The sequence below is a fragment of the Furipterus horrens genome, unplaced genomic scaffold (genome assembly GCF_987537825.1).
Source record: "Furipterus horrens unplaced genomic scaffold, mFurHor1.1.pri manual_scaffold_7, whole genome shotgun sequence".
Classification (NCBI taxonomy): Eukaryota; Metazoa; Chordata; class Mammalia; order Chiroptera; family Furipteridae; genus Furipterus; species Furipterus horrens.
The window spans coordinates 97,875,519-97,889,536 of record NW_028327177.1 but is presented as its reverse complement, the minus strand read 5'-3'; the positions used below and the strand labels follow the sequence as shown (position 1 = coordinate 97,889,536).

Here is a 14,018-nt window from a genome sequence, read left to right as displayed (position 1 = left end):
TGGACCTTCGCTCTCTCCACACCCTCTGTGTTGACAGCCCCTCACAGCTCCTCCAACTCCAGTGTCATGCTTAAGCAGGGCTTCCTTGGGGACATTTCCCCAAGTTCCCTGGCAGAATCCCTCATCCTTCCTCTCAAGTCTGTTCAAACTTCACCAACCTCTTTGCACTGTCAGCACAGGATCCTGCTACTTTTAACTGCAGCCCAGTTGTGAGACCCTCAAGCACAGGGGGCTGGGTCTCAGCTCTTCTTTATCAAGGCAGCACCCAGCACCATACTTAGCACCCAGGACCTGACCAAACCCTGATAGTCCACTGTTCTCACCTTCAGGAACAACACACTGACGTTCTAATCTGTTCTGCTGCAGCTCATGAGTCTGCTAATCCACAAACTGACAAATACAGTTTTCAACAGGGACAACTATGCCCTCGGGAGACAAATGGCAATGTCAGGAGAAATTGTGGGTTGTCACCACAGGGGTGAGGAGTGGGAGCTATGGCATCCAGTGGGTAGAGGCCAGGGTTGCTGCTGAACACCCTGTAATGCACAGGACAGCCCCCCACAACAAGGAATTATCTGGCCCGAAATGTCAGCAGTTGGAAATGCCAAGTTGAAAAACCCTGAGTTGGATGAATAAATCCCCAGTAGTGGAGTCATCTAAGAGATTCGTGGACCACTTTGACCCATACATGAAGAGCAGGATAACTCCTAAGGGTCAACCCTAACTCAAAATTAACTACTCTCTGTATAGTAGCATAGCACAGGAAAGCATTCTGTGAAAACCAGCAGGTGACCTGAAACCACCCAGGACCCTGAAAATCCCTTCTGAGCAGTTACTGAATGAAGTCATGTACTACCCCTTCTCCTGCTGCTTCTAGGGGCTGCCTTTTACACAGTGGGCCTCATTCCCAGGGTAGGATCACCACTCCTGCAGTCAAGAGAAACCTTCACAAAGGCCCAGGCCAGAAAAGCAAACCTAAGATGTAACTCATACGTCCACTAAATGATCGGTAAGTATTTTCAAATTTATATTTTCTTAATGCTATCAATAGCCATAGAACAGTCCGAAGCTTCTGATAACACTAGGGACATTAAAAAAGAATTATTAAGAAAGAAAATAAAAATTATTCAAGTAGGAAAAAATGAGCCAGGGCTACAGAGTAATTGGAAAGTACACCTGTGTGGAAAGGGGGACAAAGAGGCAGGCGGAGTAGGGGACATGGCCAAGAGCGTTTGGAGTCTGAGGGACCTGGCTTACATTTCTGCTCTGCACCTACTAACCAGAACTTTGTGCTAGACACTTCACCTGTTCACTGACCTTGTTTGCAAAATAAAAATAACTCCTCCTTCCAGAATCCTGTGAAGTACATCAAGTGCAGAGCATGAGCACCCTCAGATTGGGAACTCAGTAAAAGAGCAAGCTGCAGGAAAGAAGCTGGGCTAGTGGCCAATGCCACCACCTGCTACCATAGGACCTGAGGCCGATAATGCCAGGGACTTGGACGCAGGTCCACCACCTGCAAGTGGGCTGCCCCAGTCCACCCACTGCCCTCTTGAGGCCCACAGGAGACTCTGCAAATGAAAACAAGAAAGAGTTGGGTGAAGAAAGGAGATTATTACATATACTAAAGCCACCTGGTTTGCGTACATGCTAATTTGGAATTCACAATCGCTGTGCTGGCTGCAAAAGATAAATTCTTTTAACTATTATGCAGTTTATGAAAAGAGGGCTAAAGGTAAAGATGTTATGCAAACAAGATGAAAATGGCAATGTTTAACCTAATTCAGAAAACAAGTTACTCAAGTACTTGTAAAATGTTCAAGAAAACTCCCGAATACAAATATTGTAATAACAATACAGATGAAGGCATCACCCCCACCCCTTAACCTCCATCCCTCACGGAGGGTCTAACTTGTGCCTGACACCGGCCTTGCTTCCTTATAGACATCTTTTGAATCTCCACATTCCCAGGAAATGTACTATTCCCATCTGGCTGAGGAAGAAACAGAAGCTTTGAGAAATATGTAGGTTGCCCAAAGGTACTTCAGGGCAGAAGCAGAAATGGAAGGCAGGCCAGACTGGTTCCGGAGCCTAGGATCGTGCTATTTTTAACCACCTGTTAAACTCTGTCAACACGACTTCATCTTCATGTAAATATTATATTAATTGCATAAGATTTTAAACAGATCATTAAAGCAGAAGAGATTTGATATGCTCCTATGAGGTCAACACTTTAACAAACAGAGTATTTAAAAAGCTAAATAATGCATTTCATTAAATTATTCTACAATTTAAATTGTCCTCTAATTCAGACAATTCTCTCTTGCCTTGATTTTATTCCAAATTAATGAAATTTTGTTATAAAGGAGTAGCTACCAGAAAAAATCAGCATGTAGGAAACTGTTAAGTTTCTAAAAATTAAGACTCCTAATAAGCCATCGTGCTAATGTTGGCCACACTCCTTTCCCCTATGGGCATAATACCAGCCTGGAACAGAAAACAGGGACATTCTCCCTTTGCCTTGGCTGGTACTCTGGACAGAGGAAAGGACACCAACACTTAATGAGTGTGTGCTGGGTGTCTGGCCCAGAGACAGGCGCCTTCACTCATGAGCTCCAGCTCCAATTCAGCCATCACTAGGTTTCATTATTTTAGCAGGAGGAGGTGGTCATTGAGTGAAAATTTACCGGGGGACAGGATATTCACATGATCTCCAAGTATCACCACCACAAAGATAATCTTTAATTGCAAAGTGGAAAATATACCTTTGCATGGAAGAGATCTAGAGACCTCCTGCATTGGCCCAGTAATCGACCTATCACTAACAGTGGGACTGCCTGATGTCATGTGCCTCCTGGTGTGATGTAGTATGAAGCACACAGCACCGTTTATGAAATGTTCTTGCTGTAAGAAAGGTTATCTGAATCTAATAGCTCCTCCAGACAAACTCAGGAAACACGGGAGTCAGCAAAACAGCTCAAACATGTAACAAGGAAACACCCAGACAACTCCAGAACATGAAACACTGTACATGACAACTGGTCAGGACTCTTCAAAAAGGCAAAGTCATTGAAAAAAGAAGTGTGCACGTGTGTGTACAGGGAGGTTCTTCTAGAGTAAAAGTGACTTAAAAAAAAGCAACAAGAGGACTTTGGCTGGGTCATAGCTCTTGACGACTCCAGCTATGAGACATTTGAGGAAGTATGAATATGGACTGGGTATTAGATGATTTTGTGAAGTGATTTATTTTCTTAGGTGTGATCATAAAATTGTGGTTATGTAGAAGAGTGTCCTTATTCTTAGGAGATTCAACTGAAGTTCTTAGGAGTGTGATGCTGGCTGCAATTTACCTTCAGATGGCTCAGCCAAAAAAAAGAAAAAACCAAAAACAAACAAACAAAAATATCCCCCAAACACCAAACCATAAAAAGATAAAGTAAATGTGACAAAATGTGAACTATTTTTGAATATAGGTGGAGGGCAGACAGTTGTTCACTCTATTGCTATTCATCTCTTCCATATGTTTGACATTTTTTTAAATAAAAATTGGGATACAGTGGGAAGAGGTGACCCCAGAAAAGTAGTCCCAACCTGAGTGTGTCTGTACAGAACATACAGGGAGGCCAGTTCAACTTGTGAGAAAATACCAGAGACTATATGAGATTAAGATTTCAAAGCTGGGTAGGTAGACTGGTCTGTGGTGTTAGTTTTGGCCTCAGGAAAAAAGATACCATTTCTCAACATGAGCAATACTTTTGTAAAACACTGACACCTACTCCCAGCTGGCTTGTCCCCATGTCTATAACATGAAAAAAGGCAAGGTGATTTATCCAAGCTCTCAAAATGCTTGTTTTGTGAGAAACCAATTCTGTCTACACTTTAGCCCAGAACTCGGACTGCGCGCAGTGAAGGAGGCTTGACTTTGCTGTGCATTCACATGTTCTGAGAGTAAACACCCCAAACACCAACACACACGCTGGCCAGTACTGACCTCTGGCTGACAGCAGGCCCACTACCCTGCACTGGAGCAGTCTGCTGAGTTCCAGGACCGCGCAGCTCCATTTAGCTGTGATTCTCGTCTGAGTGACTCCATTGAGTCACAGACTACAGACGCCACCAAAAGAAGAGGAACTGCTCAGCAAGCAGATCATGACAAAGCCTACTCGTTTAAAGCATTTCTTTCTACTCGGACACCCAGTGCCTCCCAGTGATGTTCCAGAAAACCCCAAGTGGGAAGCCCCTGCAGAAGCTTGCCTCTGAGTTTGTTCAGCTTTCCTAGCTAGAGCCTCTGGAAGGCTCACCCATCCAACAAGGTGATGCTGACATGGGACATGCCTGCAGAGAGTGGCCTGTAATAATCTGTCTGTTTATGTAGCTTGAAGAATCAGCTCCATGTATCACCTGGCACACAGACTCTGGACTGACTGGACCGAGCGGTCTGAAAACCCACCCCCCATGGTGAGCCAAACACCAGGATGAGAAACTGTGAGAATCAAAATCCTACCCTGAGAAGTGAATAATATGAGAAGTCTTCCTCTAGGACAAAACCCTCCAGGATAAAAGAACACAACAACTTGTAAACTGAGGAAAAAAATTGATTTTTCTGGATAGAAAAAGAAACACAAAGACAGTGGTCTGAGAAGTCATTGAAATTGGGGATGAAGGGTGATGAAAAGCACCTCACGGCCTGCGCGGCAGAGAATTGGTCCATCTCATAGAACACAGCTGGCCCCACAGGGAAACGGAACAGTTCCTGCCCTCAGAACTAGGGAACGTGTCAGAGAAGTGGTCCATCTTATAGAACACAGCTGGCCCCACAGGGAAACAGAACAGTTCCTGCCTTCAGAATTGGGGGGACGTGTCAGAGAAGAGAGGCCACTCCCTGCAGGGTATGGGAGGGCGTAAAAGCACAGGAAGGGAAAAGACTATGACTCCACAGAGGACCGGGTGGTTAACCAAACTGCTCAGGAGAGAAGACTGATATTTAAAATATGCTTGAAGAAGATAATGAAGGAACTGATGAAGGTCAGAGTGGCCTCACCTTAACAAACAAGACCTCCCTCAAGGGCTGCAGAGTGGACACTTGTCACAGGAGCCGGGCACTTTCAACAGCTCTGCCCAACTGAGGAAAGAAGGCTGTGATTAGAAGACTAAAAAGCCCAGACAAAGCCAAATAGCTCACAGATGTACTTCCTTAAGAACCTTCATCTCCTTTTCTTTTCCCCAGTAAAGTCATTCCAAAGGTAAAGCAGTCCCTTAGGTGTTCTCCTCTTCCCAGCAGTGCAAACGGAAGAGCCCCACAGTTGTGTTTCTACAAAACCAAGTTTGGGAGCTACGCGGGGAACTTGCCAGACTGGGCCCCAGCCTGCTGTCTGCTTCCAGGTGGGGGACTGAGGCTCTCACTCTCATTTCCATTTCTTTGTCCAGGGCAGACACAGCTCTAGCCTTCCCAACTCTTCTCCTCATTCCTCCTACTCATCATGGTCCCAGGACCTACTACCCACTTCCACAAGCTCCCTCTACGTCTAGCCTTATATTGAGTAAGAGATCACTTTCTAGTTCGGTCTTTACACAGAGTACCAACCACAGTGGATCTGCACATGTGCTCACACTGAATATTCAGTAAAGAATCAAGTGTGTCCCTGAAGACTCACAGGGCCAGCACCATCACTCTGAACACATTCAACCCGGCACACTTCTCAGCTGTGAGCAACTCTGTCCAGCCATAAACACATTTCCATCTCTGAATCACAAGTATCAAACCCTAGGGAGTAAGTCAGGCCATCAGCATCAATCAAATCTATGAAAAAAGCCAGAGCCAGGCTAAGAAATCCTAGGTTAGAGAACAAAATAAAAACTAAGCCTGCAGTTCCTTTAGAGCAAAATGAAGGCCAGCTGGAGGAAAGTGAAGTGGGAGGGGAATGAAGACACACACACAATGCCTTGAAAACACACACAGTTCAAGCACCCAAGTCAGCAGCTGGTTTTGGCTACGTAGTCACAAATTACTACTGTGGGAACAAGTGGGTATTCATTTGTTCATCAAGGAAAAAACAAGGCAAGTAGAGACTAAAAAGAAAAGAAAAAGTGGCCAACACATATACTTGGACACTTGTTGCAAAGCTTATCAAGGCCAGGCAACTAGAAGAAAGTAGTGTCCAAGAACAGCCTCTTCAGGATACTGAAAGCCTGGGAGAATTCACCCAAATAAGCCCTATGTTATAATCAAGCACAGCTACTACTCCAGTAACTGTACCCTGTAAGACACAGCCACACTGCAGCAGTATCCCTCCCAGGTGTCAGGCAGTACTTTCTGCAGGAACTTCCCACTCTATCCACATGAGCACAGTGAGTAAGTTCTGAACAGTCATTCTGGAATTAATGCCTCTGTCCAGATAGCTACATCCCTTTCTTCCCTCAAAATGCAATTGCAGAGGCACTCCTAGGCCTACCAGCTAACTTGTTACTTTATTAAAGGGAAGGATGTGCACTAAGAGAACACACAACCTCCCCCGCCCCCCCCCCCCCACGCACACACAGCACACGTGACAGCAGGGTGGAACTTCTACTTTTCCAGAAGGGCCCTCTGGGACTTTCCTCTCCACCAAGAAAGTCAGGATGGGCCCCTGGTGACGTAGTACAGGGATTCAGAGACCTCCCAGACCCTCTGCACCTCCTTCTCCATGAAGCCACTAGGTTGCCCAAGTCTCACGGAAAGAAAAGAAATTTGAAATATAAATAATAAAGTGAGCTGAGAAAGAGAAGAGCCAGGGAGGCCTGAGACTTAATTAGGAAAGTTTGCGACAGAATGGAACAGGTGGACCTGTTCAGGAAGAAAAGTGGAAACGTGCGAAAGAAGGGAGTCTGGGTGATACCTGCTCGCATCAAAACAAAATAAAACTGAGAAGGTCCAGGGTGGGCAGAGATGTAGGGGAGGAGGCAGTACTGAGAATGCAACGCACGGCTAATGATCCAGGTATTGCAGGGTAGCGGGATGTAAATGAGAACCGGGGATAGTAAATCTTCTGAGTGTAGGTGCATTTAAAAAGCTCAACATCAAACTAGGGATTTAGGGATGCGAGTTCAAAGTACAGAAGGGAGGCTAAGAAGAGCCTCTAAGGGTCATGGCCTCAGGATGATCGTGGAGTAGACTTAATTGGCGATGACAAGGTGGGAAGGGAGCGAGTTTTAGGCGGGTATCTGAGGAAAGGTGTGTGCGGGATATAGGAGAGGGGCAGGGGTGACCTGCGGCTACAGGTTGCATCGATAAACCGTAGGCTCAGTATGCTCCCCCTAGTCTGGGAATGCCCAGGCTGGCCTCGCCGGACGAAGGCACCTCCGCCAAGGGTCCGGGGTCCCCAGGCCTGAACTCTTCAGGCAGGAGGGTGCGCGAAGAGGGGCCTGGCCGGCGACTGAGGTGCAGGGCCTCAGGAGGGGTGGGGGTCCCGGACTCACGCATCAACGTGCTGAAGGCCACGACGCCGAGCAGCCCCTGCAGGAAGATGCCGAAACTGTGCATGAGCGCGCCGCTCTCGCAGCGGCCCGTCCCGGACGCCACGGTAGAGGGTGGCTCGCCCGGCAGTCCGTGGCTCGCATTCCCGGTGGAGCCCTGCATGGTGGAACTGGGACAGGAACGGGAGACGTCGCGGCCCGCACCGCCTCGCTGCCTGCCGGGCCCGTGCCGCCGAGCCCCGAGCACGGAGCTCGGAGTCCCAGCCGGGAGCCGGTACTTCAGCCCCGCGGCCGACTCGGCGCCGCGCGTAACCCGACGTCTGAGATTGCAGCGCCCGATTGGCCCGGCCCGACGTGGGGGCGGGCCTTGGCCGGGGGCTCTCCCCTCGGTGGGCGGGACTCTGGCCGGCGAAGGGACAGGGTGAGGCAGTTCACAGGTAGGACTGACTAGGCAGCCCGAGGAGCAAACGCGAGAGCGGAGAGTGGGCCCTGGGACCCCGAGCTCCAGGTCAGTAGGGGCAGGAGCAGGGACGGTCTGTGACTAAATTCATTTTTCCTCCAAGATAAATCCTTCATATCCTGCAGAATTAAAAAAATTCCTGATTCCACCCTCAGATTCCAATTCAGTAGTTCTGAAACAGAGTTGAATAATCTGCATTTTCAGCAAGCAGCCTGGATTATTCTGAAGCTGGTTGGGAAAAACCACCCAAAACTCAGCACATAGACATGTGCCTTCCAATCCAGACGTTCAGCGCCTCTCTACTTTCCTTGTTAGTACAGACACCCCGGCCAAAGGCTTCTCTTACTCACCAGTCAGGCCTTAGCCAACTTTTTTTTCTTTGCTAAATGTAATTTAAACTATCACTTAAATACAATTGAAATGTTTATACTGAAAATGTATGAACATATCCTTATTTTGAACGTGATTCATAAAAGAAAAGTCAACTTGTTTTTTACCAGTCTCCAACAACTCCCTCTGCACATGCACATTTCCTGCCACCTAACCCTCCAACTTCTTGGAACCAGCTTGCTATCTCTACCAGGGCCTCTAGTCCACATTTCCTCATCTACCCTCCCAGGGCCCTCTGGCTTCTCTCCAGACGCCTCTTGGTGGTGCTCTAGAGCCCTGACCTTCCTGCAGCATCTACTTAATGCCAGTGTACACAAAGTATTGTTCCAGTAGACACTGGGCTGCATTTGTGAGACAATAAATACCCTATCTAGGGAAATTTTCCCTAAAAGGTAGCCACCAAGAAATTCCAATTACATGAAAGAGTTAAATGCTATACAAAAGCATTCTTGGTTAACTGGAATATCAACCTCATTATCCAGAGAACACAAATTCAATTGATTCCCTAGAACCACTTCTCTCCAGCCCTCTTAAAACACATTCTCATTGCATGGAATACTGTTTCCTTCTCCCTGCTCCAAGAACTGCTACTTATTATCTGTACTTCCACATTACCTTGTGTGCTGCTCCACTGGAACTTTTCAGACTGCTAAATTAGACAGAGGTCACAGCTGAGTGTGAACCCCCCCCCCCCCCACCAAAGGGCAGAAAGTGGTCTTTATTCACCCTGGAATCTAAACTAGTCCCCAGCACAGAGAATATGCAAAAAAAATGCTTTTTAAATTAAACTGAATTTTAATTTATAAAATTTAAAACTCTACAAGTATCGACTGTGGGAAAATACAGAAAATCAAGTGAAGAATATAAATAGGTAAGGGAAATATGCATTTCTGTCTTTAAGTCTAAGAAGGTCTCTTATGGGAATGCTCAACAGCTACAGTTCATGTCCAGAGAGAACCAAACAAGAGGATGTGTACTTAAAGCAGAATAGATTGTGGATGGGCATACGGAGACTCTTGATTGCTTGAAGACAGACAGTTCAAGGAAAATTGCACACACAGCTGAAAAACGAAGTTTTTGACAAAGCATTGCTCGGCACATCCAGATGCGGAGGAATCCTTAAGGCCTGTTGCTGCTGTACCAAGGCAAATGTAGTGGTACACGAAGCAGTCTTCAGAGATCAGGAGCAGAGTCCCTAATGCCAGGAGCAAAGCTGCTGTGGGGAAAATTCTGCTCTTCCTACCTTTCCTGAATTGCAATAAAAAAGCACCTAAATCTGGAGAGGAAAGAATCAGCAGGAAAGGGGGGAGAATTCTGGAAAGGTCCATTTTATTAAAGTAGGAAGGAACTTCCTCTTCCATTCAGAGATGATTCTACAAGGCCCCACTGGAAAGTTTTTTGAAGGATTTACTCTGGCCGAGAAGCCCTCTTGCTGTTAAATGAGTTAAACATAGCTTAAGACCTGTTTTAATTTTCTCACAACCACTTTAAACTGCCATGATAAGCCACAAGTTTATACACACTCTTATTTACAAAAAAAAAAAAAAAAATGCCACACAAAATATTCATCCAAAATAGTTATTTTTTAATCCCTTGAAATATCATCAAACTTAGTGGAAGTTTTTTCAATAGGTATTCTTGTGCATATTTCTCCTTAAGTATATTTTATCCTCAATGCATGACTTCTAAAATTAAGAGGAAAAACAGCAAGCAAGGATACAATGCAATATGCATTTCTTTTTGTTCCAAACAAGCAGCTTAAAAAAAAAATTAAAGGACAACATACATTAAACAAAGTGCATCAGTTCCAACACATTAGTATTAGAAAGAGGCCTAAGGACAGTGCTGGAACCCGCCAGGAGTCCTGCCCTAGCAGGCCTCTGATTGTCTTTAGAGAATACTCAACCCAAAAAAGAAAGGAAAAGAAATGAGTACTTTAAAATCTCAAGAGAAACACTCAAACTACACTTCCCTAGAGACTTCTTGCAAAAGGAGTTAAAGAACTATCCAGTTTTAACTTTGTCTAAACTTTGTAACTGACCTCAATCATCTGCTTTGTGACCTCATTTGCCCCCAAAGCCTACCCTCATCCTTTCTACATATTTGCTATTCTGTCAGGCTAGGCATGCGGTTAGATTGAATCAACCATGGAAGCCCTCAGGACTAAACTTCCACCATCCTGAGAACAGGAACCCCCATCAGCAATGGTGGCTTCATTTCACTAGTCAGTATCATCCCTTGCCTCCCACGGCTCAGAGTCACACTTGGCCTGTTTCCCCTTTAAAACAGTCCTTTGTGATATACCATAGCACCAGAACAGACCCAAAAGTTGTGTTAAGTTGTAAAAGACATAAGGGGAGGGAGTTTTAGGGCAACTTCTCCATTCCCCCAAACGTCACTCCCGGTTTTGCTTGGTTCTTGTGAAAATCTAAGACTTCTGAAACACTGAAACTAAGAAAATCAATCTCCAGTGCATTTACCACCGACCAGTGCCTTAACCCTTAAGGCAGCCCTCAGAAACAAGGCTACCAATGTGGTCTGGAACAAGCACTGAGGAAAACCCGAGTGAGCAGATTTAAAACCAGACCTGTTCAGACTGGGCTTTGAGTTTTGAACTCTTCTGCCAAAACTCCAAGGTGGTTTACTATTTAGATAAATTCAAATTTCCAAAGTATGTATATTCTCCCACAGTGGGCAGGAATCATCAAAATTCACCAGCAAAATACTGTAAAGAGAATAAAGTCAAGAAAGAATTATAATTACATGAATATAATTGATTTCTTTTTGGTTTTGCAGAAGGCTCTGTGCTACAGTTTCTGAGCTAGCACAATGACCATAACCCAGGACCAAAAGCATTCAAATTTTAAAAGGGGGTACCTAGTCCACACCAAGACTTATATTTCACTTGTTAGTGATATCTTTTCCTTCATGTTCATAAGGCCAACTATTCACACAGAATACTTTTGAATTTACACATCACACACACACACACACACACACACACACACACACACACACCCCCCAATATACAGGACCAGAGTTCAAATCCAGTGTATATTCCCAAGGTTGAGACTAACTCCTAACAACTCTCTCAGAACTTCTATGGGCATCAATCAAGCCAGCAAATTGTGTCTTAAATATAAAAGTCTTTGGTGACAGGTGCCAAATAAATATACATGCCTGTGATAGTTTTCCTAATATCCCCATCTAGATAAATCTTACCTGTTAACAATTCCCTGATGTTCTCTATATTCTCTACAAATACTTTTTGGCTTGAGAGAGGGAAACGGTTCCGAGTCCTATACTAAGGCCTTCTAAAGTTTTTCATCTGTATTCAGGTACCATACTAGTGACTGAATTGCTAAAAGAGAGTAAGTAAAATGTATTCAAGTCCTTGGGAAGCCTTGGTCTTTGCAGAACCCTGTCCCTCACAATGAGAGTAATTTTACTTTCAGGAGAAGAGGCATATAAAGGCCAAGTTCTGAAGTGGTTTTGTTTGCCTTTATCATAATTCAATAAATATTTACCAAGAAGCCCATCTTTTCCAGAGGTTGGTAAATATCCTTCTCTGGCCTCATATACTACATTGCTAAAGAAAGCCAGACAGGTAAAAGCCTCCATTAATGCATTCCCTGCATTAGCCACTTTAACTCTGCTTCAATTGAGAAAGGATGAAAGTAATTTACAAAGGGAAATAGCATAGTTCCCAAAAGCCAACAAAATAGTCAGAATGTCACAGCAAACTTCATGTGCTGTAAAAGGTTTCCCTAACACATTCACACAGCAGTAACAATATTGGTTAGCCAACTTCAAGGTCCAGGAGAATGATATAGTTAATTAACTTGTCTCCAGTCTGTCAATTCAGGATCAAAAAATGGATCATGGAATACTTGGCAGGCCGTGGGGCCAGCTACAGGTGAAATTCAGACAAATGTAGTACCTCACAATGCACCTTTCATAAATTTAAGAAGTTGGTACCTTTAGAAAACAAAGTTCAGCACTTACGTGCAACATACCAACATTTCACTCCAACATGGTGAATTAGTATCAGGCTTAAAAAATGGTTCAGAATCACAGGAATCAGACTGTCAGTGCTGTCCCGGCCAGATCCAGCAGCTTTATGTGGCAAATGGAGTCAAACTTTTTATTCTTAAAAAAAAAAAAAAAAAAAAGCCCTGTGCCAACTTCCCAAACAAGTATCTTCTCTTGTGTAATATCTGGGAGTAGAGGTTGGGGATATATAATTCTTCTCTAATGCAGTTGCCTGATAAACTATATCTCAGTATAAGAATGCAAGAAATATTAAGGAAAACCCTACTTACTTTTCCAATTCAGTCAGCCTCTCTCCAGAAGAAAGCTGAGCTTGAGTAATCATGGTATAGATAGACAAGCTTGGCTGAGCCCTGATTCAATCCAGATCAGACTACTTAGGGCCATTTGTTTCACCTTTCAGGAGCTTTTCACCCTTTACACTTGTGAAAGGAGGTGTTCTAAACTCTATGCTTTCTGGAAAAGTCAAGAGAAGTAGTATAACATACAGGGTGGGGAAAAAGTAGGTTTACAGTCTTGAGTACATAAAAGTTTATTCTTGCATTATTTATTAATAATTGTATTATTTTCTGTATTAACAAGTGTAAACCCACTTTTGCCCCATCCTGTATTCACTGTTAAATGTGGAAATTCCCTCTTATAAAAAATAAATCTTATTTTCCTAAATAAGACAACAATGTTAATTCCAGATTTTTTTTGTCCCATTGATCTTCAAGGAAACTTCTTTGCCTTGGTGCATTGACTGCTGAGCTCTCAAGTAACTTTATTATTCAAGCTACATCTCTCCCCATCCAAGGTCTATCTGCTTATAATGCTAATTGTTCCCAAGCATCTTAAACAAGCTTCTTTTCCATGGGCACAAAATTAATCAAATTAAAAAAACAAAACAAACAAACAAAAAAAAACAACTGGGTCTCTGAGTAAGTTAAAGCATATTAATTTTTACTTAAATAAAGTTTCTTCCCAGGTATATCTGGTAGTAGCCTAAACAAAAAGCTGATGTTTTAATGGTTGTTTGGTTGGAGGGCTTGAATTAAGGTGGTTCATTAATGATCCAATGAAGAGAGTATTCAGACTACAGAATGCTTGTCAATGTCCATAAAAACACATGTGGGGTAAGGGGACAAAAAGGAAAAAAAAGTCACAGTTTGCATTTGTCATGTTATATTGGGTTGGCCAAAATGTTCATTTGGTTTTTTTTCTGTAAGATGGCTCTAGTAGTGATTAGTTGTCTTTAACGTCATTTGAAACAATTTTGTTACATTGTATTGTGACAGCTGTCATATCAGCGTGCATTAAAACAAAACAAAAACACCCCCATCAAAACTGGTGAATTTTTGTGTAGCCATTTTAAAACTGAAGATAGAAAATAAGTGACATTTTCAGCACATTATGTTTTATTATTTCAAGAAAAGTAAAAACAAAACAAATACAAAAAAAGATTTATGCAGTGTATGGAGAAGGTGTTATGACTGATCGAACGTGTCAAAAGTAGTCTGCAGAGTATCGTGCCAGAGATTTCTTGCTGAACGATGCTCTAGTTGGGTAGACCAGTTGAAGCTGATAGCGATCAAATCAAGACATTAATTGAGAACAATCAACATTCTATCACACAGGAGATAAGCCAACATACTCAAAATATCCAAATCAATAAAATTATTGGTGA

At 43.7% G+C, this 14,018-nt stretch overlaps 1 protein-coding gene across 3 annotated transcripts in view; it reads right to left on the bottom strand.

Moving 5' to 3' along the window:
• The window catches only part of STIMATE (STIM activating enhancer), a 47,641-nt gene extending 39,894 nt beyond the window's left edge, over positions 1 to 7,747 (bottom strand). For 2 of the 3 annotated variants that reach the window (XM_090284035.1, XM_090284036.1), the window contains exon 1: positions 7,456 to 7,747. In XM_090284035.1, the coding sequence (XP_090140161.1) occupies positions 7,456 to 7,615 (160 nt within the window). In that variant the 5' untranslated portion in view covers positions 7,616 to 7,747. The remainder of the gene's footprint in view (positions 1 to 7,455) is intronic. The other variant, XM_090284037.1, reaches the window with a different exon arrangement.
• Between the last annotated feature and the right edge of the window lie 6,271 nt (positions 7,748 to 14,018).